Source organism: Drosophila sulfurigaster, chromosome 3, assembly GCF_023558435.1.
Source record: "Drosophila sulfurigaster albostrigata strain 15112-1811.04 chromosome 3, ASM2355843v2, whole genome shotgun sequence".
NCBI lineage: Eukaryota > Metazoa > Arthropoda > Insecta > Diptera > Drosophilidae > Drosophila > Drosophila sulfurigaster.
Window position 1 is genome coordinate 44,903,906 of NC_084883.1, and position 22,170 is coordinate 44,926,075.

Consider the following 22,170-nt stretch of genomic DNA (forward strand, 5'->3'; position numbering starts at 1 on the left):
AGATTTTTGTGTAAACTAATCTGGAAAACTAAAATAAATATGTATGTAAAACATAATAATCATCCAAAATCGTAAAAAAAAGTGTTTTGAAATTATTTAAATTTAGACTTTAGTTTAGAAAAGTAAGGAATGAATATAACTAGCAACTTTTCCAGGGCATTCATTAAATTTTTGATGATAGAACAAAGCGTTGTAATCCGATTTCAACTTTACTTCAGATAGTAAAGATAATAGAGACATTTAAATATGTACTTTACTTTACTTTCACATTTATTCAAGACAAGTTTTCAAAAAATTATATTTGATATGATTACAAATCTGTAGATTTTATAAATTGGCACAAGTTTTGGACTTAGATATAGTATATAATTGTACGACGAGCAGCTTTACCGAAAGCTCAAACAATTGATAGAACTTTCAGTTTAGAGGACAGTTCGTCGAGTTAATTGTTCGTAGTGGGATTTGTTCGTTTCTCGTTGTCCTTCAATCGTAATCGAATGTTGTCATCGCTCCACGTTTTGTTAACTTTCCATATGGGGTAATCGTTGTCTCGTTTGTCCGTGGGAATCATCTTCGGTAACTTAGTTTATGGGGCAACTTCCGTGCCAGATGTCGCCAAAGATGAGATTGGGCGTAATGACAACAGGCTTCTTGTTGATTTGGACATTGGCAATGCAGCCCTTGAATGTCTTCTTAGTCTTAATGCCTGGCGCCTTCTGGAACGCATGATGACCGCCCATGAACAGTGGACGATTCGTCTTGGTCACCGCGGATCCCTCGTTGCCAACACCTGGCTGCGAGCTGACGTAGTCAACGGCAATCGTGATGACAAACTTGGACTTGATGGCCTGAACATTACGCCACTTGCCATCACAGAAGCTGGCGTTGTCATTCAGTGTGTAGTTGGCCACCACCACATTCTTGGTATCCGACTTGACTGTAAAGAACAACGTGTTGTCCACCAGCTCCAGAATCAAATACGAATTCTTGCCGTGCACCGAGAAGAGCAAACCGTCTGGTTCACGTGGTCGGAAGTCAAAGTTGATCAGTATCTCGGAGCCAACGGAGAAGCGCTCAAAGAGCTTCACAAAACCCGTGGGCTTGTGGAAGAACACACCGCTCTCCACTTGATCCGTGCAGGGCACAACATCATGCACCATGGGCTCCGTTTCCAAAGCCTTGCCATTGAACTTGATGTCTCGCAGGCAGCCATTGTAATAGGATGTGGATCCGGATAGCGTTGTAATCGATTTGATATCGCGCTCCACATATTTGGTATAACCGCCCACATAGATGGGGAAGACCACATTGAAGGTTGGCGGCTGACGATCGCCGTTCAGCTCAACAGCACCTGCCTGCTCCTTGCCATCGATGGACAAACTTATTCTGTGATTGGTGCGCATAAACTCAACCGTATGCCAGTTGCCATCAATGATGTCCTCCTCGCTGACGATCTTGGCGTCAATGGTGGCGCCCACATGCACATGATGATACACATAACCATCGAGCAGATAGACGACAATAAAGTCACCAGCCTCCTGGCCAGGAGCATAGAAGAGCACACCATTCGGATAGTTGGTGCGCACCGAGATGCTAATGTCGTAGTGCTTGCGCACCTTGACGGGCAGCGAATTGAATTCGAGACGCTGATCCTGCAGTGTATAGAAGCGATAGCCAGCCTCGACAAAGTCCACATCATAGTTGGGATTCACCGGCAGTTTGCAGCGCTGATCCGTTGGCAAATTGGGCTCTGGACGTGGCTTTGTCACCAGCGTACGCTGTGTTGTCGGTGGTCCCAGCGGTGGCAGTGGTTTCTCCTCGGGAATCACAACTGGCGGTGCGGCTGTTGTGGTTGTTGTGGTGGTGGTGGTAGTTGTGGTTGACGTTGTTGTGGTTGTTGTGGGTGCTGCAGTGGTTGTTGTTGTCGTTGTTGTGGGTGCCACAAAAACGTTGGTGGGAACCTTAGCTGGCGATGGCGGCTCCAATTCATTGGCACCCGAGGGATAGTAGGTGGGCAGCAAGCTAGTCTCGTAGGCTGCATATAAAAAGAGAGAGAGAGAGCATTAGTTAGTTTGTGCGAACACGGTAACTCGACGAGCTGACGCACCTAGAATGTCCTGTGGACAACCGTTGATGTTGCCGTTCTTGCGCTCCGCGCTGTCCGCAAAGTTAATGATCTCGCCGTTGACGGTAACATCGTTGATGCAACCCACATAGTAGGCCAGCGTTGAGATAGCGCTCTTAGGTGGTATATAGTTGTCGGGCAGACCGCCAAAGAAGATGTCACCTCCTCGGATCTCCAGGGGTGCTGGAATTTCAGGCAGCCTAGGAAAACGTTAGGGAATGGAAAAAGCATTAGACAAGATTGCGAAAGGGTAAAACAGGGAACCTTGGTAAACGACTTCCGTTAAAAGGAGAACCGAAGCGATATAATTATTTGGTGAGACTCTAACTTACGCTAATATATAAGTTTCAACCCATCCCTCAAATTTCCTCTTTACTTGGAGTAATTAATTCATACTCAATCGGCACATTATTAAAGTAAATCAAAATCTACGATTCAGGATTACTAAAAAGTATTTCACGAACCAAGTCTATCTTTTGCATTGAAGTCTAAATTCAACCTTAAACTAAAAAATCAAGGGAGCTAACTTACCGCGCGTCCTGTGCATCGTCAACAGACAATCGCAGCTGTTGGGCATCGTGATGCACAGTGACCACATGATCCTCGCCGTCATCGAACTGCCGCTCGGTCACAACCAACTCGCTGCCCATGCTGTTCAACGTGAGATAGCCATCATTCAGTGTTAAGCCAATTGTGGAGCTTTGATCATGATTGGCGGCATAGAAGAGCACACCATTTGGCTGTTTGGTCTTGAAGCGCAACACCACATCGAACTTGTTCTCCGATGACACATTTGCGATGCGCAGGAAGCCATAATCATGCGGGGCATAAGACAACGAGGTGGAGTACTTGTCGGGACAACCCTCAACGAAACCGGTGCCATTGACATACTGAGTAAGATCCACGCGATAACCAGTGATGGATACTTCATCGATGCAACCGTCAAAGTTTTGCTCAACAATATCCGAATGATTGCGACGTCCAGGATAACCACCGAAGTACATGCGCTGCAGCTTGGGCATCTCGGCATCAGCATCCGCTGGCGCCTTGTCGTGGAAGAGTAACACATTATCGACCTTGAGTAGACCTTGGCGACCATCACGCTCGGCGACAACATGATGCCATTTATTGTCATTATAACGATCCTGGCTGCCCGAAGAGACCATGCCATTGCCCAGCTTGAAGCGGAAGAAGATGGCACCATCGACCATCTCAATGGACATGAAATGTTTATTGCGACCATAGAAGAACAACAGACCATTGCTTGCATCCTTGGCCGCCTTGAACTTGAACTGAATGCTCGAACGTGACTTCAAATTATAGGGCGTTGCCTTCAATTGCACGAAACCATTGCCCTTGAAGCGCAAACCGGTGACGGGTGCTTTTTCCTCGACCAACACTGCACGTTCATCGGCGCCCTGTTTATTCTCCTCGCCATACACAAAGTTCCAAAGACCAATACTCTCGTCACCAATGCGCAAATCCTCAATATCACCCTGGAACGAACTGGCGCGTATGTCATCGGGTGCGGTAAAGTCCGAAGGTCCCGGATAACCGCCGACAAACAGGCGACTATTGCGATCAACATGCAGCACATTGTTGGCACCCTCCAAAACGTTGGCGTTCTTGTGATCGACAATCTCGCCATTGGGCAACTGTTCGCGTATGGTGAGCTTGGCATTAGAACCGACGCGATCGAAGATGGCCTGATACCATTGACCATTGGCGACATGTTTATCACTTGTGATGCGCTCGGGACCATTGCCCAAATCAATGGTAGCAATTGGATATCCATTGACAATCTCCAGAGCAACGAAATCATTGTTCTTCTGGCTGGTCTTGTTGTCATTGCCCAGATACAAGAGGAAACCGTTGGGCTCGTTCGTCCTGAAATATGTCGAGAGCTTTGTCTTTGTAGCCAGCAGCGGAGCCTTCTCGGGGGTCTTCAACTCAAGCACTGTGCTAGGCGTAAACCTGACACCCACATTGATGTTGTTGGCAATGCGTCGTGCGGTTTCAATCTGTCGCTTCAGATGCTCAATATCTTGACCAAGCCGTTGGCTCTGCTCGCTGACATGTTGCTGTTGCTCCTCAATATCGTTGGCCAGTTCGGTAAGCTTGGGCACAGCCACCTCAACGCTATCCAGCTGATTATTGGCCTGCGAAACGTCCTTGTTGGTAATGTCCACATCGCGACTAATGTTGCGTGCCTTGTCGAGTTCCTTGGGTGTTTGTCCGCTCACAGGTTTCAGCGTCTCGAGCACATTTTGCAGTATCTCCAGCGCATCGCCAGCATTCGTATCTGAAGTCTTCCACATGTCACGTTGTGTCTCGTTGGACAGCTTGCGTAGCAAAATGTTAATGTCCTTCACCTGCTCTTCGGTGGCGGCATTTAACTGCGAAATCTCCTGCACCTTGCCCGCTGAGCCATTAAGGCGTGGCTCCAGATAATCCTGTACCTTGCGCAGCGATTGACGTGCCTTCTGCAATAACTCGGCGGATTCCTTGTCCGATGTACCTGCTCGCTCCTCAATGCCATTCTGAATCTTTACAGCATTCTCAGCGGCGTTGGCCGCATTCAGGCTCAACTCCTTGGCAGCCTCGACGGCTTCCTCAATGTCTGAGTACGCGGTAGATGCCTGGATCGCTGGCTCCGCATGGGCGGTCATATCCGTGTATTGATTGGCCAAGTTGGCGGCACTTGCACTCAATTCGGCGGCGCGTAGTTCCGCCTGCATGGTGAGTTCGTCGGCCTCATTGTGCTGATTATCGACTGCGGGCAAATACTCGTCCACACCCTTGTTGACTTCCTTGAGTTCCTGGAGAGCGCCGCGTAAATCCTCCAGCTTGCTGGCAATCTGATTGAGCGTCAGTTCGCCATTGATCAAATAGTTTCCGGCTTCCAAAATGTTTTTGCCAGCCTCCTGTTGCTGCTCCGACACCGTATCGAACTTGGAGTTGTCGTAGGCCTTGCGATTGGCCACATTCAGACGTTCCACATCGCTCGACTGCTTTTGCGCTTCTTCGCTCCAGCTGAAGAGATCCTCCAGTTTATCACTGAACTCACCAATGTCGTCCTTCAGCGCATTCAGGCTGCGATTCTGTAGCTTAATGGGTTCGACCAGTTTGTCAACCTCATCGTACAATTCACGCGCTTTGTCGAGCACAAGCTCATTGGATTGCAGCTCAATTTGTGTGCCATTGATCTTGTCAAGTATGTGCTGTGCTTCCTCCAAGGCAGCTCCGCTCTTTGTGGTTGCCGTCGCCTCCAGATTTTGAGATAGTGCATCCACAGCAGCAATGGCTTCTCGTGCTTGATTCACGCTATCCAAGGCATCCAAATGCACGGTTGAAACATTGGTCAGGAGCACTCCTGATCGTTGTCGTATATCCAACGCATTGCTGAGCGTTTGATTCACCTGCTTGGCGTAAGCCTTGCTGGCTGCTTCCAGTTCGCTGTTCAATTCACGCGATGGCGCCAGATTCACACTGTTGGGATCCAGATTCGTCACCTTGGGTGCCAACTCATCGGCCAGCACATCGTAATAGTTGAGCTTCTGTGTGGTAAAGAATGCCATTGTCACGGTCTCGAAGTCCTGGAGTACGCCATCGATTTGATCGCGCAGACGATCGGTCACATCGAGCAGCGCATGATGGCAATTGTTGCACTCCATGCAACCGTCCTCGGTGAGCACCCAGCGATTGGGACACGCCTCACAGCGATCGCCAATGACACCGGGCAGACAGACACATTGTCCCGTCTGCGGATTACAGCCGGTGCCGGCGCGGGAGTAGCCCTGGTTGCAGTTACAAGGCGAGCAGCCTTCCTTCTCGTATTTCCAGTGATCGACGGCACAGCGATCGCATTGGCGACCCGTGACGCCAGGTTTGCACAGACCTGAAAAGCAAGGAGGGTGTAATTAAAGTTAAATTTGAATAAGCTAAATATATTCCAATGAAGTGGAAAAGCAAAAATGTAATATACATAAATTATATAACAGTGATCGCACTGAAAATATAACAAGTAACAGTATCTAAGCATATACCAAATTCGAGCATATTTGGTATAAGGATATGCCATTACTGGGCTTGATTGTAAATATATACTAAAAACATATTTAAATAAAGTATATATGGTATGAGAAAATACCATTATATTCGACACGTTCACAGTATAAACCATTGCATCTGATTTATGTGCTAAGTAAATATTTCTTGCATAAAATGTTTAAAATTTACATAAACGAACAGATGACGTCCTCACCCTTTGATATTAAAATTGCTTTACTTACAGTGTCCGGTGTGTTGGTCGCACTGCGTCGAATTGGAGGCAGCACCGCAGTCACAAGAGCGGCACCCAACGCCAGAATCAAAGCCATAATGATCGGGTTTGCACTGATCACAACGCTCTCCAATGACATTCTCGTGGCACCTGCATTTGCCCTCATAGGGATCGCACTCTAGGGTGCCCATCTCATCGCAATCACAAGATTGGCAATTCTTCAGCTTGATGGCATCGCCATAGAAGCCAGGAGCACACAGATTGCAAGCCATGCCAAAGGTGTTGTTCAAGCAGCGCAGACATTCGCCAGTGCGTGTATCGCAAGATCCTTGCTCCGCAGGATTAATGTTGCCCGAGCATTCGCACGGTTTACAGACATCGCCAGCAGTCTCGGGAGAACCGTAGAAACCATTCGCACACGACTCACAGCGCGGTCCCGTGTAACCCGGCAAGCACTCGCAATGGATTTCATTGCCCGACTCGGAGATCTCGCAACTGGTGGCAAAGTTATTCGAGTCGATGGGCAGCGGACAGGCGCAGATCATACAATCGTGTCGTGTACCGTGAGTGGCATTACCATAATACCCAACATTGCATTGTTCACAGTGATCGCCGCGTGTATTGTCCGTGCAATTGGTGCAGATTCCAGTGGCACAATCGCAGGTCTCGGCATGACCGTTACACTCGCAGGGCACACAGTAACCGCCATAGGGTCCGTTGTCCACGCGATGATAGCCGGGGGCACAGTCCTCGCACGAGTGTCCTCTGTACCCGGGCGGGCAGTGACAATGCTCTACGGGTAGCAAACTATACGCGCCCTCGCCATCGGTGTCCTCATCGGCCAGCGTCAGATAGACATCGGAGAGCCGTGTGTTCAGCGTTTGTTCCCAGTAATTGGCACGTATCAAAATCGCTTCTAGGTCGCGTAGAGCCATCATAAAATCGGCACGACTCACAGGCTTACCGGTCTGGGTCATGAAATTGCTCTCAATCATTTCCAGGCGATTCTTAAATACCAAATTGCTGCTGGGCTGCTCGTAACTCTGATGCACGAGCACTTGATTTTTGCTCAACAGAATAACATCGGGAGCCACAATTGCTTTGCCCACAAAGCCGGAGGTAAAGTATAGTGTGTAAGCAAGATCGCCGCCATAGGCAGAGATATGACTGTTCTGATTGAGCAGATAGTCTAGCATGCCAAAGTAGGCGACACGTTGATCGTTCACCTCGCGACTCGTGAAGTCCGCTTGCAGCGTCGTCTCATTCAACATCAAATCCTCGGGCTTTACATCCCACACTTCGAAATCAATCGTGTTTTCTTGGAAGTCTGCCGAATTGATGGAAACCCGTTTCATCAGGCTGACATTGTAGACACGCAAATAAGCATTGTCACAACGTGAGGTCTTGCCAAAGCAGAAGCAAGTGGTACAACCCTCGGGATTGCTGTCCTGCAAATTGTAAGTACCCTCGACGCACTGGTCACAGTCTCTGCCAACCACATTCTTCTTGCAGAAACATCTGCCGTCGATCTTGTCGCACACCTCCAGTTCGGTACCGGGTTGATGGCAGCTGCACATGCTACATCTGGGAAACTCGTAGAAACCATTGGCACAACCATCGCAAGCGCGGCCAACGATGTTGTCACGGCACGAACAGGATCCGTTGAACATGTCGCACTGCTGATTGCCGTTGGCAATACCCATGTAGTTGCAGTTACACTCCTCGCAACCAATCACCTGATGGAAGCCGTAAGTGTTGGGCGCACATCTGCAATTAAGGAATTATGATTAGCAGAGTAACTTTGCTTGGGATGAATTTGGAGAACACCGGTCGTGCTGGAATAACAAATGAGGTGGGAAAAAAGGGAGGATAGGCTGAGTTGGAAAACAAGAAATCGAAACAGTGGTAATGAGGATCTTCTGCTTGATGAAATAAATTACTTTTTAAGTTAATGAAAAGTTTGTGTATTGATAAAAAAAAGTGAGAAGCTGAAGAAAGCATGGAAATGTAGAAAGCAAATACAGAAGGAAAGTTACAGTGCTAAAAGGGAAAAAAGGGAAAGCTTGATTGGAGAGTAAAAGTGAGAAAGGGTTTATGTTACGTAAAATTCTTACTTGTCGCATAGAGCGCCTATGACATTGGTGGGACACTGACATTCTCCAGTGTTGGGCTCGCACATGGCAATGCTCGGGCAATCACACATTTTGCAATCAGGGAAGCCTATAAACAAATAAAGATAAAATATTAAATCATGTCATAGTCCACTCTCCGGCCAAAGATAACTTACCGAAAAAGCCAGGACGACAAGCCGTGCACTGGCGTCCAATGACATTCTTGCGGCACTGGCACTGACCACCAAATGGATGACACTCGAAACTGGTGGATCCCTCGTAGTCACAGTTGCAAGGCAAGGCACCGCTGTTGTAATCCGCTGTCAGCGAGAAGACAGCATTCTGACAGAATTGGCTGGCATTGTGCGTGATGTGGAAATGATCCTGCCCACAGTTCTTGATAAACTCCTTGGTCTGATCAAAGGTCTCCTCCACCAGCAGATCGTCGTTGTACTGCTCCAATGGCACCACCACCAAGTAGTCCAGCCAAACACCAAGAGGGCGTGGGTTCTGCAAAATAATTGGTATATGAGTCCAATATTTATTTCAACATTTATTCTCCCACTCACCGTCAGTGTAAACTTAAAGTCATCCTCAATATCGAACCACATGTCATCGCCAGTGGGACGAATGACACCACGACAACCAGAGCTGGAGGGGCAATGTTTGATATCGAACTTGCCATCGTATTGATTCTTGCCAGCAGTCAGAGTGTAGAGCACCTGATACTTGGGATGATAGGGCTGATAGTACTTCACCAGGATGACATAACGTCCCGGGTCAGCAACCTTGGATTCAACGACAATTGAACCATTCTGGCGGCTATCCAAAAATATGAGTTTCACACGCTCATCCATGACGGCATAGTGTGGTTTATTGGTGGCAATCAGATCCTCGTGATCGGTTTCGAATTCAATCTTTTTGGAATCGGGCACCGAACGGAATTTGGGTGCGGCGCATTGATTGTTGTGAATCACGCAGACAGGACTGGGATTTATAAAGTCAATCGACCACTCTTCTACTGGAATAGCAGTCACTGAAATGATGGGCGCACGGAATTCGTCGTCGTCCTCCGTCTATTAAAAAGAAAATGTGTAAAGATAATATTTGGTTTTCGATTTAGCAAGAAATACTCCTACTTCAACAATATACTAAATTCATACTAAATTTAATAACTTACGAAGAGCGTCACTGGCATCAAATCATCCTTGTTAATGTAGAATGATTTTTCGCGTCCATCGTCATTAATGGGCGTACGGCAGACGGTCGAATAGAGACAGGGATAAAGATACACTGAGGACAGCGAGTTCTCATCCTTGCCCACGCGCAACTCGATATCGTAGGGCACCGCGAAATTGCGATGACTAATGTAATCGATCACCAAGATGTAGCGACCACTACGTGGCACATCCACAATATAGTTGAGTTCCTTCTGCTTGTGGCTCAACACTGGAATGTCTCCCGTATGTGCAGTGATCTGCAGATGCTCGGAGTCGGTATAGAACTCTGTGGGCTTGCTCGGTTTACCATCGCTATCCACAACGAAAGGCACGGTGGCCGGTTCAAAGACATCAACGGAAGCGTACTTGTAGTGGCGACACAACTCCATGTTGCCCAGCTCACAGGGATTGGCAATCTGGCGTGTGAGGATCGATGCCTCGTAGTAGGCACCTGGCAACAGCACAAAATAGTCGAGCATCACATTCTGGTTGGCCCTGGTGATGAAGGTGTAGGGTGAAGGCGAAGGATCCAGCACAACAGCTGAGGGTTTGTTGCCCTGGGGTCCGGCGACGGTGACAAATTCGGGTTCCGTTGTGGGACGCAACAGCACCTTGACGCTAAGAGAGACGGACAAAGATGTGGAATGAATATTAGGTAAATTAATTAATGAACTCCAATAATTTGTAAACTAACAAGTTTAAAAATTCGAACCTCCTAGCTCTTTCCAAACGGCAAGAACTATGAGGCCGAAATGTCTACACATTCTTTATCATTTTGTCATTTTCTAGGTTCTTACTTCTGATCCACCTCGAGGGGATTCTCAGACTGAATCAGAATGCTGGCCGTGACGTTCACATCATTGGGATTCATGTAGCGAATGACAATTCGGTACAGCGAGGACTTGAAGACTGTCAACTCATTGCGTACTTCGTTCTGAATGTCATTGAACACGGCATAACCCTTGCTGCTAAAGTCCGGAAAGACCTTATCGTCATACTGATAACGCACTTGAGCGCCCGATGGCTGCAAACCATCCTCGTACTCGTATTGGAACTGATGCAATGTAGGGAAGTAATGAGTGGTCAAGGGTTGTGTGCAGGCACGTCCATTGATGCGTGGATGGCACTTGCACTGACCGGTGACCTTGTCGCATTCGCTATTCCACGAGCCGCCCACATCGCAAGCGCAATCCTTGCAGCCAAACAGCGAGGCGGCATCCAAATCGAAGGTGCCATCGCGACACTCATTGCAGCTGCGTCCGGTTGTGTGAGGTTTGCAGTGACATTTGCCAGATTTGGAGGCGCAGGTGTCCAAGCTGGAGATGGTGCCATCAATGAAGCAATCACATTCCTGGCAACCCTCGGCATTGCTAATGGTCAAATTCCAATAGAGCGGTTTGCATTCATTGCAAATTCTGCCCGTCACACGCTCCTTGCACTTGCAGAGTTCACCCACTGGCACAGAACCGCAACCGGCAAACTGATCGATGACGCCAGCGGGATCGCAGTTACAGTCCTCGCAGGCGGGGAAGTTGTAGAATGATTCCTTGCAGCGCTCGCACTGACGACCATCAAAGTTGGGTTTGCTGGAGGCGATAGGATAGATAAGTAAGATGAAGATTTGATCGAGGTATCAGAGGAATTTACCAGAAGCAACCGTTCTCATTGCAGGTAACGCCCTCGGAGCCATGTTCGTCGCAGTTGCAGGCTGTAAGGCATTAAACAAATGGATTATTTACTTATCATTCATAAGTTAGTAAATAAAATAAATAAGGAAGAAAACTGCAGTCAAGTCTAAACTGTAGTAGACCCTTTGCAAAAAAGCAATAGTTGAATTTATATTGTAGATAAAATACTAAAAAAAATAAATAACAATTTAAGACACTCACGTAAGCAATCGGGATAGTTGTAATATCCTGCGCTGCACATGTTACACAGCTTGCCAGAATAGTTAAGCAGACAGCTGCACTTGCCAGAGTTGTCACAGGTGTTGGCAGAGCTGCCTGTGGTGGAGCAATTGCAAGGCTTGCAATACGGATAATTGTAATATCCTGGTAAGCAGCGATCACAACGCGGTCCACCAAATCCTTCACGACAGATGCACTGACCCGACTGCTTGTCGCAAATCTCTGGCTCGGTACCTTCATGATCGCAGTCGCAATCTAAATGAGAAATGGAAAGGAAATGGAAACTGTTAGAGCTGTTAAAGATTGGTTTAGCAATCAGACGACTTACATGTGCAGGTTGGTTCGTTGTAGTAACCATCCTTGCAACGTTCGCAACGAGCGCCGCCCCAGTTGCTGAGACACGTGCAATTGCCAGAGACGATATCGCAATCGTTGTTGATCGATCCCTGCTGATTGCACTGACAAGCCTTGCACTCGGGGAAGCCATAGTACGATTCGGCGCACTTCTTGCACAGGGCACCAGCAAAGTTCTTCTTACATGGACAGATGCCATTGATGGCCTCGCAGTTGTAGCCGTTCGTGCCATTCAAATAGCACTCGCATTCGCGGCACTGCGGATAGTTGTAGTAACTGCAAGGAAGTAGAGATTTAGAGTTAGAGGAGTAGCAGAACGTGTTAGGAGTAAATTTACGCAGACGAAGGCAAAGCCTAACCAATATTTGAAAAATGTCACGACCATTGAAAACTGAGAGACAACCTTTTAGTCTTGACTTACCCATAGGCACAGGAGTCGCAATTGGGTGGCTGGAAGGCGGCACGGCACTCGCACTTGCCCGTCTCCTCCTCGCAGTGTCCCGTCGAATATGACAGATCGCAATTGCAAGCTGAAAGAAGGCAAAGTTATTAGTAATGCTAAAGAGAACCAAATAACATTCTTTTGTAACTTACGACTGCAGACATCGGTTTCATTCCAGTATTTGCCACGTGGGCGATAGAACTTGGGCTTGCACTTGTTGCAGTTTGTGCCCTCGGTGTTGTGCTGACAATTCTGGCAGACGCCGCCACCATCGTAGTGTCCATGGATGTCCAGGGACAAACCCTTGCGGTTGACCTCCTCATCGTAAGTGCATTCGTTGCTGTGGCCATGGCAATTGCAGGCTAAGAATGGAACAATAGAGAAGCATTAGAACCATAGTAGATAAAGAGATAGTAATCGACTCTACTTACGTTCGCAGTTGAAGGGACGCGCATTGGTGTTCTGACGCCATTTCTTCTGCTCGAAGCCAGGACAACATTGGTTGCACTGAATCCCACACGTGTGATGCTGGCAACGACAGGCGAGAATACGCACTGGGCTGCTAGGATCCTTGACGTCGCAGGTGTCCGCATGACCGTTGCACATGCAACGACCACCGATCGAAATGTCCTTGATCGAGTAGAAGTAACGACGTGTGACCGTCGGATCTTGCCGTGCCACCGACATCAAGTGACCCAACAGATTCTTGGTACGCAACAAACGAATGCGCACATTTGTGGCACGAGTCCATTCCTGCAGCACCGTCGAGTTGAAGTAGTTCGTTGCCGAGGGACGTCCATTGAGCAGCATCACAGGGATTTCACCATTCTCCAGCGGTACAATTTTCGAGTATTCTGTGGTGCAAATGACATCGTTGTCCTTCGTAATTGGCTTGTAGGTGTCCTTGCCAAAGTAGGTCTCACAATCAGCGGGCGTATCGGAAAAGTGCTGCCACGGCATCCAGGTCTTGCCATAATCCATCGACTTCTCCAGCGTCCAGAGACCCGGACGTGGCGAGTTGCCCATGCGAATGAACAAGTAGGCGACATGGAATTCCTGCGTAGCGTAGAAATCAAGTTAAATGTTAATTTGGAAAATTTAGAGATTTAGAGTCTTTTTTACTCGGAGAGTAGAACTTCCTTTAAATGACTAAAGATAAATTGTTCTTGGATTTAAAACAAACGCTCACTTATCGGAGGGTTCAAATATCTTAAGAAATTTATGCCCGAATATATTTTCTGCTACTAAATACTTTTCTTCTTGTATTTAACTATCCTATCTCTTTAGAATAATTCCTTATTATGTCAAAAATAAAGCTGTTTCTAGTTTTTCCAATAATATCTAATAGCATCCCCAATTGTTATGAATTAAAGATTAATATTTATTTAAATCATATTTTTATTAATTATATCATATTTCTTGCTGTGTTGATAATATATAAATACTATACAAAGATTACTTTAAAATGTTCTTTTTACGACAATATCTACTCTACCATCATCTTTATCTTATATATCTCTTATTTTAATCGTAATTTACTATTTCGCTGTACTTTTAAAACCTCCCTCTTCGTCTAAGTCTTTTTCTTCACGCTTGTCATAGATCTTCTCTTAGGGGACGCGAAATTAGTCTACTCAAAAGCACAAATTCATTAAAATTTATTAACGTCGTGTACACAAACTATTTGTATGACTGTGTGTGCGTGTGTTTGTGTTTATGTACATAGTTATGTAAATACGTATGTGTATCTACTGAGGTTGCATGAGATCACTCTAAAGAGAATTAACTCCATGCTCTCCTCCAGTGTACTAAATTTATCTGCGTCCGTCGTGTGTTTGTTTATTTTGGATTTTTTTTTTTGGTTTTCTGTTTGCTTTTCAATTTGAATTCAATTGAAAACGAACCAAACATCGTGGGTACATATGTATATAAAGTCTTTACATATGTGTGTATATATATATAGATATACTGAGTTTGCGATTGTATGCTTGAGATACTGTTTGTGATTTTGAATTTTTTGCGTAAACATGTGTAGTTTGTTAGTTCACTTTAAAAGACTTTGGGAATTCATTTTGTTAAGAACTTATAATTGGAGAACATTTTAGAATTATATAAGGTTCGATGAATGAATGAAGCATGAAGAAATTCTGAATTTTTTGTAATGACTAAAACTATATATAAAGAGGATTTTCAATTAAAGAAAAATAAAGCAAATTTTTTATTTAATTCTTGAATTTTTTATTATCTCAGGTTTACGCTCTTCTCTTTAAATTATCTTGAATGTCTTGTAAATATCTTCTACACTAATCTTTTTGGCTGTCGTAAGCAGTCTATTAATACTGCAGCTCGTTTCTGCCGTAAGAATTATGCACATTTGAGCAGGCGTTGCATATTCATATGTTAGATGATCTCATTTCATTCCCCAGCCACGAGGCAAAAAAAGTAATCGTAACTCAAGTAGAAATATGCTCAAATAAATGTTTTAATTTGATAGTTTCTAAAGACTTGTGCGATCCGAGTGTTTCCGTTGCAAGCGCGATAAGACGGGTGTGACCCCAAAAGTGTTTTTTATAGAACAATTCAAGACTTTTTTGTAGTGATAAGTATGTGCGAGCATAGTTTCAATTGTCTGCTATCAGCTTCGAGAATGTATATACATATATGTATGTATTATGGTTTCATTTGGATGCTGGAGCACTAAGAAGAATTATTCGACTGCTTATCGCGGCTACAGAAACAAGTCAAAAAGGCACAGCCTACAATGCTCGACTGTAATATACCGAGTAACTATTTTCTTAAGATAAGATATTTTTCATAAAATCTTTCGGATTTCTAGCAACGCTTCGGGAAACTCACGGAAATTAAAAATCTTTTTAATTTCTAATTTAATTTACTGAAATTATATAGTAGTATTTCTTTGATGATGATGTAAACTTACATCAGTTCTAGATTGCATTGCAAAAAGCATTATAGTCCCTGGCCATAGTAACATTAAACATTTAAACAAAGGTATCATATTATGTGAGCTAAATATCATACCCTTCTAACCCTTTCATTGCAGGGTATAGAAATAAAACGAAGAAAAGTCAATGCTCTGCGACGGTTTCTAAGCGAGCTTGTAAACCGAGACAACCCATACACACACACACACTCTCACAGATACATATGTCAGAGCTGATAACCCCAACTCCAAAGGGAACAAGTCACAACATAAAGAAGAAGAAGCACAATTCAACAGCTCAGCAAGATTTTTCGCTGTGTTGTCGTCGTCCACGTCGAAAATGAAATGGAAACGCATTAAAAACGTTAATTTAACGAGCCTGTCTCTCTCTCACAGAAGAGCTGTCTACAAACGTGTCTGCGCCTGTCTCAGCTTGTTTCAGATTGTTCGAACATTGCATTGACTTCTCCCCAGACTCTTTTGTATGTATCTTTTTTTTTTCGATTTTTTGGGCTACACCTTTCTTCTTTCGCCTGCTGTGTTTACCTGTTCGAAATTGATGGTTAAATTGACTTCGTTGAATTTCATGCCTCGGGACAAGGGAGGACTCTGCCACCAGGCTTCGGTGCCGTCAATTGCGTTCTCTGGCGGATGATTCTTATCCGGTATTTTGGGATCACAATGATCGCAGACCTATGGAACACATGCCGAAAAAAACGAAAAGAAACTTCAGTTTAAAAATAGAATTTCAAATTTGAATGTGCCCCACATGTGTTGCACATATGAATGTATGTACATGTACATGTATATGTATGCATTTGAAAATTAGAATGAAAAGCATGGAAATTTTCCATTTGAGATTAGCATATAGTATATTCCTATTGGATCCTACCTGTCCTTGGATAACCGAGTATTTGTTGTATTCATTTTCCGTATTTGCGCCGACCAATTTACAATAGAGTTCGGGTCCATCGGTGTCCTCGCCACATGTGGCAGTTGCATGTATCTTGCGGCCAGTAGCCAAATTGAAATATGGCGGCGTCAATTCAGCATTACAAAGCGCAACAATCAAACACAATGCAAGGGCCACGCCCATTGCACTGCATGGGGCCACAAGCCGCCCCATTGTGCACTCTCACTCTCTCTTTCGCACGCACGCTCACGCACTGACAATGAAAGTCCTTTTATTGTGTGCACTTCCGGTTCGCACAGTTCTTATGTATTCCACTTTCTTATCTTTGCCACTGTTCTTATTTTTCACTTTTGTATTCTTTTTTCTTCGTATTCCTTTTCAAGAGCCCATCCAACCGCACTGGATGGCTCGTCGCGAGCAACTGAACTTCATGCAGCGAGAAGTTTTCCTCGGTACCCCCAAAAAACTAAAAACAATGTGTCTGCACTTTAATCTCTCATGTCTGATGGATTCGTCGTCGAAGCCGAACACGAAGATTGCTTCGTGTCGTCCGTCGGCTGCCGGCGATCCCGGCCCATTTTATTACTTCATCGCACAGCTGAGAGTCGAGACCGAGACTGCGATAATGCTTTTGATCGCGTTTGTTTTGCTTGCACTGTTCGTTGATATTTCGTCTTCCCATTTCAAGTTTCTTGCTTGCGCTCTCTCTCTCTCTCTCTTCATTAACGCTATGTGGCGCTCTCTACATTAAAATGCCGGCCGGCTTTGTTTTGTTTTGCAATCTCATGTTGAGCATCAAAACAGTAGCTGGCTGCCACAAAGAGCGCACGAGAGCGAACTAGCTGCGCTGCTCTTGGCAAATAACTGTTAACTGATTGTCTATTGTGAACTAAAGTCGTTGTGCTTGTAGTTCTTATTGGAGTTGCTAATACGTTTTTACAGGCGTCAATACTTGTGCAAAATATTGTTATTGGGTAAGTGTTGTGTTCCATGCGTTGTGTGACACAAATAGCAATTAATTTTATAAGCCAATTAAGCCGAACACCTTTCTAACTCCGCCTTCTATGCGTGAATGCCAATTAGCAGCGTGGCTGAGCTTATTGAATTTATGTTAATAACAACATGTCAATAGGAAAATGTAATAACAGCATCGATTTATTTTGGGGCATATCGATATTCCGAAGCGCTTACAAGCTATGGAATTAGTTAAATGCGCTCGCTTTTTTTCTGGCACTTCGCAAAGTGAAAATTGAAACGGAAATTAAACGTAGTTATTCGAAATTAAAATATATTTAATGCTATTTACTAGGCATTAGTAGGCTGCTCGTAACGTGCGCTTACTAAACCGAAAGCTGTCGAAATTAATTGGATATTGTGCATGGTGTCTGTGCGAAATAACTTCATGCGAAGGTGAATATCGGCTTAAATAGTCAATTCTCGTTGAGGCTTGACCAACAAAAAAAAAAACGAAACTAAACTCAACCTACAATCACTGTAGAGCCAAAAAAAAAACTAAAAAAAAACTTGAAGTTTATTGCTAGTGCTATTAAATAACCTAAGCAACTGGCGTCGTAGCTGAAAATCACGATCAAAACACCAACTGTAAAATTCATGACCAATGCACATCGACGGCAAAGTTGATTTGGCGTCACAGTGTTGACAACGTTGTCGTTGTGTCTTAAAGAGGAAACTGGTTGTCAGCGCAGCCAATGGAACCTCTTTGCAATGACAAAAATAATCGCACTGATAAAGACGAATTTTGGCCTCAATTTGGCCACACTGTGCAGTCGCTGCACGCCGTTGTTGCTGCTACTGTTGTTGTTGTTGTTGGTCCATAGATGCAAACGAGTTCTCATGACGTAATAAGCATCGTTTTCGTTTATTGCTTGATGCAAACGACGAACGTTTTAAGTGCCTGCAGAAAAAATGCAAATCAAATAAAATATGTCTATTAACCATACATACAATGTATTTTGGAGTTATTCGCGCGCATATGTGTGTTCGTGTGTAGACTGCTCGCATACGGTAGACACTTCGATTGCAACATCAACGTGAAGTTCTTGATTTATCATGTCCGCTTAGCTGTTACAGTGGGCTGAGAAGACACGAAAATGATAAGTGCGCTTTGAAATTCAACTTTGAATATTAACGGTCAATTTAACATATTCGAACCATAGCGTTGACTACTTATCAAATTAATTTATCGTTCAGATTACAAGCATCGTTTTTATTATAATTAAATATTTAGTTTTATTTAATTATTTATTGCGAACCATAAATGATAATATTCTTTTTTGATAATAACATTTTTAGTTTGGTTGTTGATTCGTAATTATTTTGGTAAATGTCGAAAAGATTTTTTCAAATTGTGTTTTTTTAAATAATTATGGTTTATTTGCAATTTCAAAGTTTACAAATTTTATTTTTATTTATTTTTTTTTTTTCTTTATTTAAGTATCGAACCAGTACAGCAAGAACAAAGTAGTACTATAACAACACAGGTACAAGAAATGTTTATGTTTGGGCCAAACCTCATATTAGTTTAAGGTGTTTCTGAGAAGTTCACTATTGGGTGAACGTTTTGGCGAACCCTTGACGCTTCAATCGCCTCAACGGTCTAGTCTCCTAGCGAGTCTGTTTTTATCAGTTAGCAACCTATCGCTATATCGGCTTGTGTGTCTGCCAATCTGCTCCTCTACAGAATGTATTTTCAGATCGCGGTGTAGGGTGGATCCTCTCACGTACCAAGGGCAGTTTGTAATTCGCCGTAACACCCTATTCTGCAGTACTTGGATGCGTTTGTAGTTTGATTAGGCAGCAATCCCCCAAATCTGCATTCCATATATCCAGATTGGCACTATGCAATGTACGTATACTGCTCTTTTTGCTCGAAGAGACATTTTGCTTCTTTTGTTGAGCAGTCAGCGCAATTTCTGTAGCCTTTGGCCACAGTTCTTGGTGACAGCTTTTAAATGTGGCACAAAAGTGAGTCTCTTGTCTAGAACGATACCAAGATATTTTGCAGAGGTAGGTTGTTCCAGTGTCACGCCTTCGAAGTGAATAGCTGGAGTGGTGGAGATTAATCTTTTCAGCGTAAAACACGGGTTAACTGTTTTTGTGGAATTAACCTTCAGATTCCACCTTCTGCACCAAGCTGCCAAGCTATCCAGGTATCCTTGGAGTCCGTTTGCAGCTTCTACGCTGCTTGGAGAGTTGTATAATACCGCAATGTCGAATTTCAAAGTTTACAAATTGGTTTACTAATTAGAAAATGTCATTTAATAAATGGGTTATAGCGTATTTATATTTATTTAATTGATTTTACAGGCTTTTACTTATTTGTATTAAACTTCCACAATCAAAAAAATTGATATATGATTTTTATTATCTAATTTTAAACTCCTATACAACTCCTATATTAAGTTGTTACTTTAATAAATATAAAAACTGTTGTGCTCATCTTATCTTAGCGCTTGAAAATTTTGTTTTAGGAAAACATATTCCTATTAGTGTTTTTATAAAATATTTCATTTTTGCATTGTACAAGGTTTATTTATTGCTTGACATACATATAGCAAACAGCTATTTGCAAACAGTTTGTTTGTTTAGTTTTATTGCTTGACTGCATTCAATTACTGTACCACTGTGCAGCGCAGCTGGCGTTGGAGTCGCCGTCGCCGTTGTCGTCGCTCACCTGGTTGCGAGGCGTTTCATTTATTTATTCGCAGTTGTGCTTTTGATTTGGCGTTCAATTTGGTTCTAAGTCTCGTCGCGTGTGCATCGACGCAGTTCTCGTCATGGTGCTGTTAAAAGTGATCAAATATCTAGTGGGTTAGTGTGGCATACAATATAGTTTCTCTATCCGTATCTGTATCTGTATTATAATTCTCTATTTCCATGTGTAATAAAAACAAAGGCTGCGTTGTGCGTGTCTGCAATGAGCTGTCCCAGAACATGAATTCACTTAACAAGATGTTTAAATATCATTTACTCGAGGCGAATTAGTTAAGAACCTAGAAATATATTCGTAGTATTTACCTTATGTACCTGTGCACATCAACAACCCCCTCCATTTGCATAACATAAAACTTTTATGTACAATCAACATAAAATCCATTTTAGCAAGATGTTAATTAAATCTTTTGTTTGTATTTTCAAAGTGTTGCTCGAATTTTATTGATAACTTCGTTTGAAAACCGCTTTTAAAGGAAACTAAACTAAGTGTGAACACGTTTGCCGCTTGCCGCGCTCTCTGTTGCAAGCCTAACCTTGTTCATCGGGTGGCTGCCACAAAACGGCTAAATGAGTACTGTTGCACCGTTGCACAATCCACAGTTACTGCCACTATTAATGGCTTTCGATTTCTGTTTTCGAGAATTTGGCAATTTTTCTTTGGACATGTAATCTTATGTTAATGTCCGAAATAACTATAATTAAGAATGAAATTAATATCTGGCTTGTTACGATCAGTGTTCGTTTTTATCGTTTTTAAGCTTTAAAGTTTTTAAAACAAAACAAACAAAATAAAGAACTTATTTTTGTTTTTTCAAATCGTGTTTATTAGCTGTAACACTTTTAGTTTGCTTACCTTGCGCTTCCCTCTTATAACATTTAACAACATATAACAAATTGGGAAAACTTTGTCCAAGTTTCTATCTAATTGCTTCACAATGTCAATTGTCGCTAGTTTGTAAATTGAATGAAACGATTATTAAATTATTGAAATATAGGGAAAATATCGATCTTTTATTTTAAATAATCTAGCAGACTAACGATAATCTATTTTTAATATGCTTTTTTTCTTTGATCAATTATAAATCTTCAATATTTTGTTGAGAGCTGGTAATTTGAATGAAACTTAATAATTATTCAGAAAATTAAAAATTTTAATTCTCGGAAAAAGACCGATCTTCTGCACGTGCATCATTAAATAATGTCTAGACTGTTATTTTTTTTTTTAATTTTGATACATCAATCATAAATATCCAATATTTCATCAGTTGTCGATAATTAGAATAGAATTGATTATGAAATGAATAATTATTTTCAATGTTTAATAATAGCAATATCTTCTAGACGTTAAAAATTATTAATAGAACAAAGAGAGACAATCTTGAGCTTTTTAACGTCGAAGTAATTGAAGTTCTTCTTCTGAAAGCCACAAAACTTGTTAACAATTTAACTCTCAAAAAATATTCAAAAAACTTACAGAAATGAGCATTATATAACTCTTCAATAACTTTCGATAATTTTACAATTATTAAAAATAAATGATTTACAAATATACAATAACAACTGAAAAACACAAAACCTTCCTAAAAATGAATAAATACATCATATAATTAACGTAATTAACAACATTTAATTGTACATTCTTAAAATAACTTTATTATTCATTACGTATAATTGTCTTGCCAAAATTAAGTACACTGCTAACGAAGCTGAGCATTGATGTGATCATGCCATGAGCATGCTTCGAACTCTTCGTGGTCTCTATTTCTCTCTTTCTATTGATGTTATTCGATGGGGACTCGCGTTGTTTTGTTGACTCCCGATCCTCGGCACTGCTGAAAAGACGATCAACGTTGGGCAAGATCAGTTTACGGCCGAGTTCGGCGCTGATTTCATTAATGCGATCATCTTCACTGCTAAAATCATCCAGTGGCAAAGCTTGTGCTGCAAAAGGAGTTTAACGTAATAAGCCAATTTATAGCACTGACAAACATAAACATTTGACACACATACCCAGGGCACAAGCGATAAGCAAAACTGATAAGAACTTGGCTAGAAACATTGTCAATACTTGGAGCGTAAAGTAAACTGAATGCATCTCAGAGTGCGACAACGAACTTTATATGACAATCTACGTGATTTT

General features: G+C 43.0%; 3 protein-coding genes across 3 annotated transcripts; 1 reads left to right on the forward strand and 2 right to left on the reverse strand.

Moving 5' to 3' along the window:
* Nucleotides 1-247: 247 nt before the first annotated feature.
* On the reverse strand, nt 248-16,722 carry LOC133844832 (laminin subunit alpha). Its single transcript, XM_062279100.1, has 17 exons — nt 16,275-16,722; nt 15,929-16,075; nt 12,873-13,497; nt 12,594-12,803; nt 12,421-12,529; nt 11,974-12,275; nt 11,628-11,900; nt 11,386-11,446; nt 10,536-11,324; nt 9,699-10,356; nt 9,088-9,594; nt 8,695-9,028; nt 8,522-8,627; nt 6,418-8,174; nt 2,657-6,023; nt 2,108-2,325; nt 248-2,035 (listed from the first exon to the last, which is right to left on the reverse strand). Exons 1-17 carry the CDS (start codon nt 16,506-16,508, stop codon nt 582-584), a joined length of 11,151 nt encoding a protein of 3,716 aa, XP_062135084.1. The 5' UTR covers nt 16,509-16,722; the 3' UTR covers nt 248-581.
* Nucleotides 16,723-20,025: 3,303 nt separating this feature from the next.
* Nucleotides 20,026-20,446, forward strand: LOC133845765 (uncharacterized). Its single transcript, XM_062280326.1, has 2 exons — nt 20,026-20,126; nt 20,212-20,446. The coding sequence occupies exons 1-2, from the start codon at nt 20,093-20,095 to the stop codon at nt 20,298-20,300; spliced, it is 123 nt and encodes a 40-aa protein (XP_062136310.1). The 5' UTR covers nt 20,026-20,092; the 3' UTR covers nt 20,301-20,446.
* Nucleotides 20,447-21,615: 1,169 nt separating this feature from the next.
* On the reverse strand, nt 21,616-22,154 carry LOC133845763 (uncharacterized). Its single transcript, XM_062280325.1, has 2 exons — nt 22,041-22,154; nt 21,616-21,971 (listed from the first exon to the last, which is right to left on the reverse strand). The coding sequence occupies exons 1-2, from the start codon at nt 22,123-22,125 to the stop codon at nt 21,685-21,687; spliced, it is 372 nt and encodes a 123-aa protein (XP_062136309.1). The 5' UTR covers nt 22,126-22,154; the 3' UTR covers nt 21,616-21,684.
* Nucleotides 22,155-22,170: the final 16 nt, after the last annotated feature.

Bases quoted from the DNA above. Each gene is read 5' to 3' on its own strand.
- LOC133844832 (XM_062279100.1), bottom strand. From the start codon at position 16,508: ATGGGGCGGCTTGTGGCCCCATGCAGTGCAATGGGCGTGGCCCTTGCA. The intron at 12,276-12,420 runs GTAAGTCAAGAC...ACTTCCTTGCAG, and splicing joins TGCGACTCCTGTGCCTATGG to TTACTACAACTATCCGCAGT. The intron at 10,357-10,535 runs GTAAGAACCTAG...CGTCTCTCTTAG, and splicing joins CCCCTCGAGGTGGATCAGAA to CGTCAAGGTGCTGTTGCGTC.
- LOC133845763 (XM_062280325.1), bottom strand. From the start codon at position 22,125: ATGCATTCAGTTTACTTTACGCTCCAAGTATTGACAATGTTTCTAGCC. The intron at 21,972-22,040 runs GTATGTGTGTCA...CTCCTTTTGCAG, and splicing joins GCTTATCGCTTGTGCCCTGG to CACAAGCTTTGCCACTGGAT.
- LOC133845765 (XM_062280326.1), top strand. From the start codon at position 20,093: ATGGTGCTGTTAAAAGTGATCAAATATCTAGTGG. The intron at 20,127-20,211 runs GTTAGTGTGGCA...ATAAAAACAAAG, and splicing joins AGTGATCAAATATCTAGTGG to GCTGCGTTGTGCGTGTCTGC.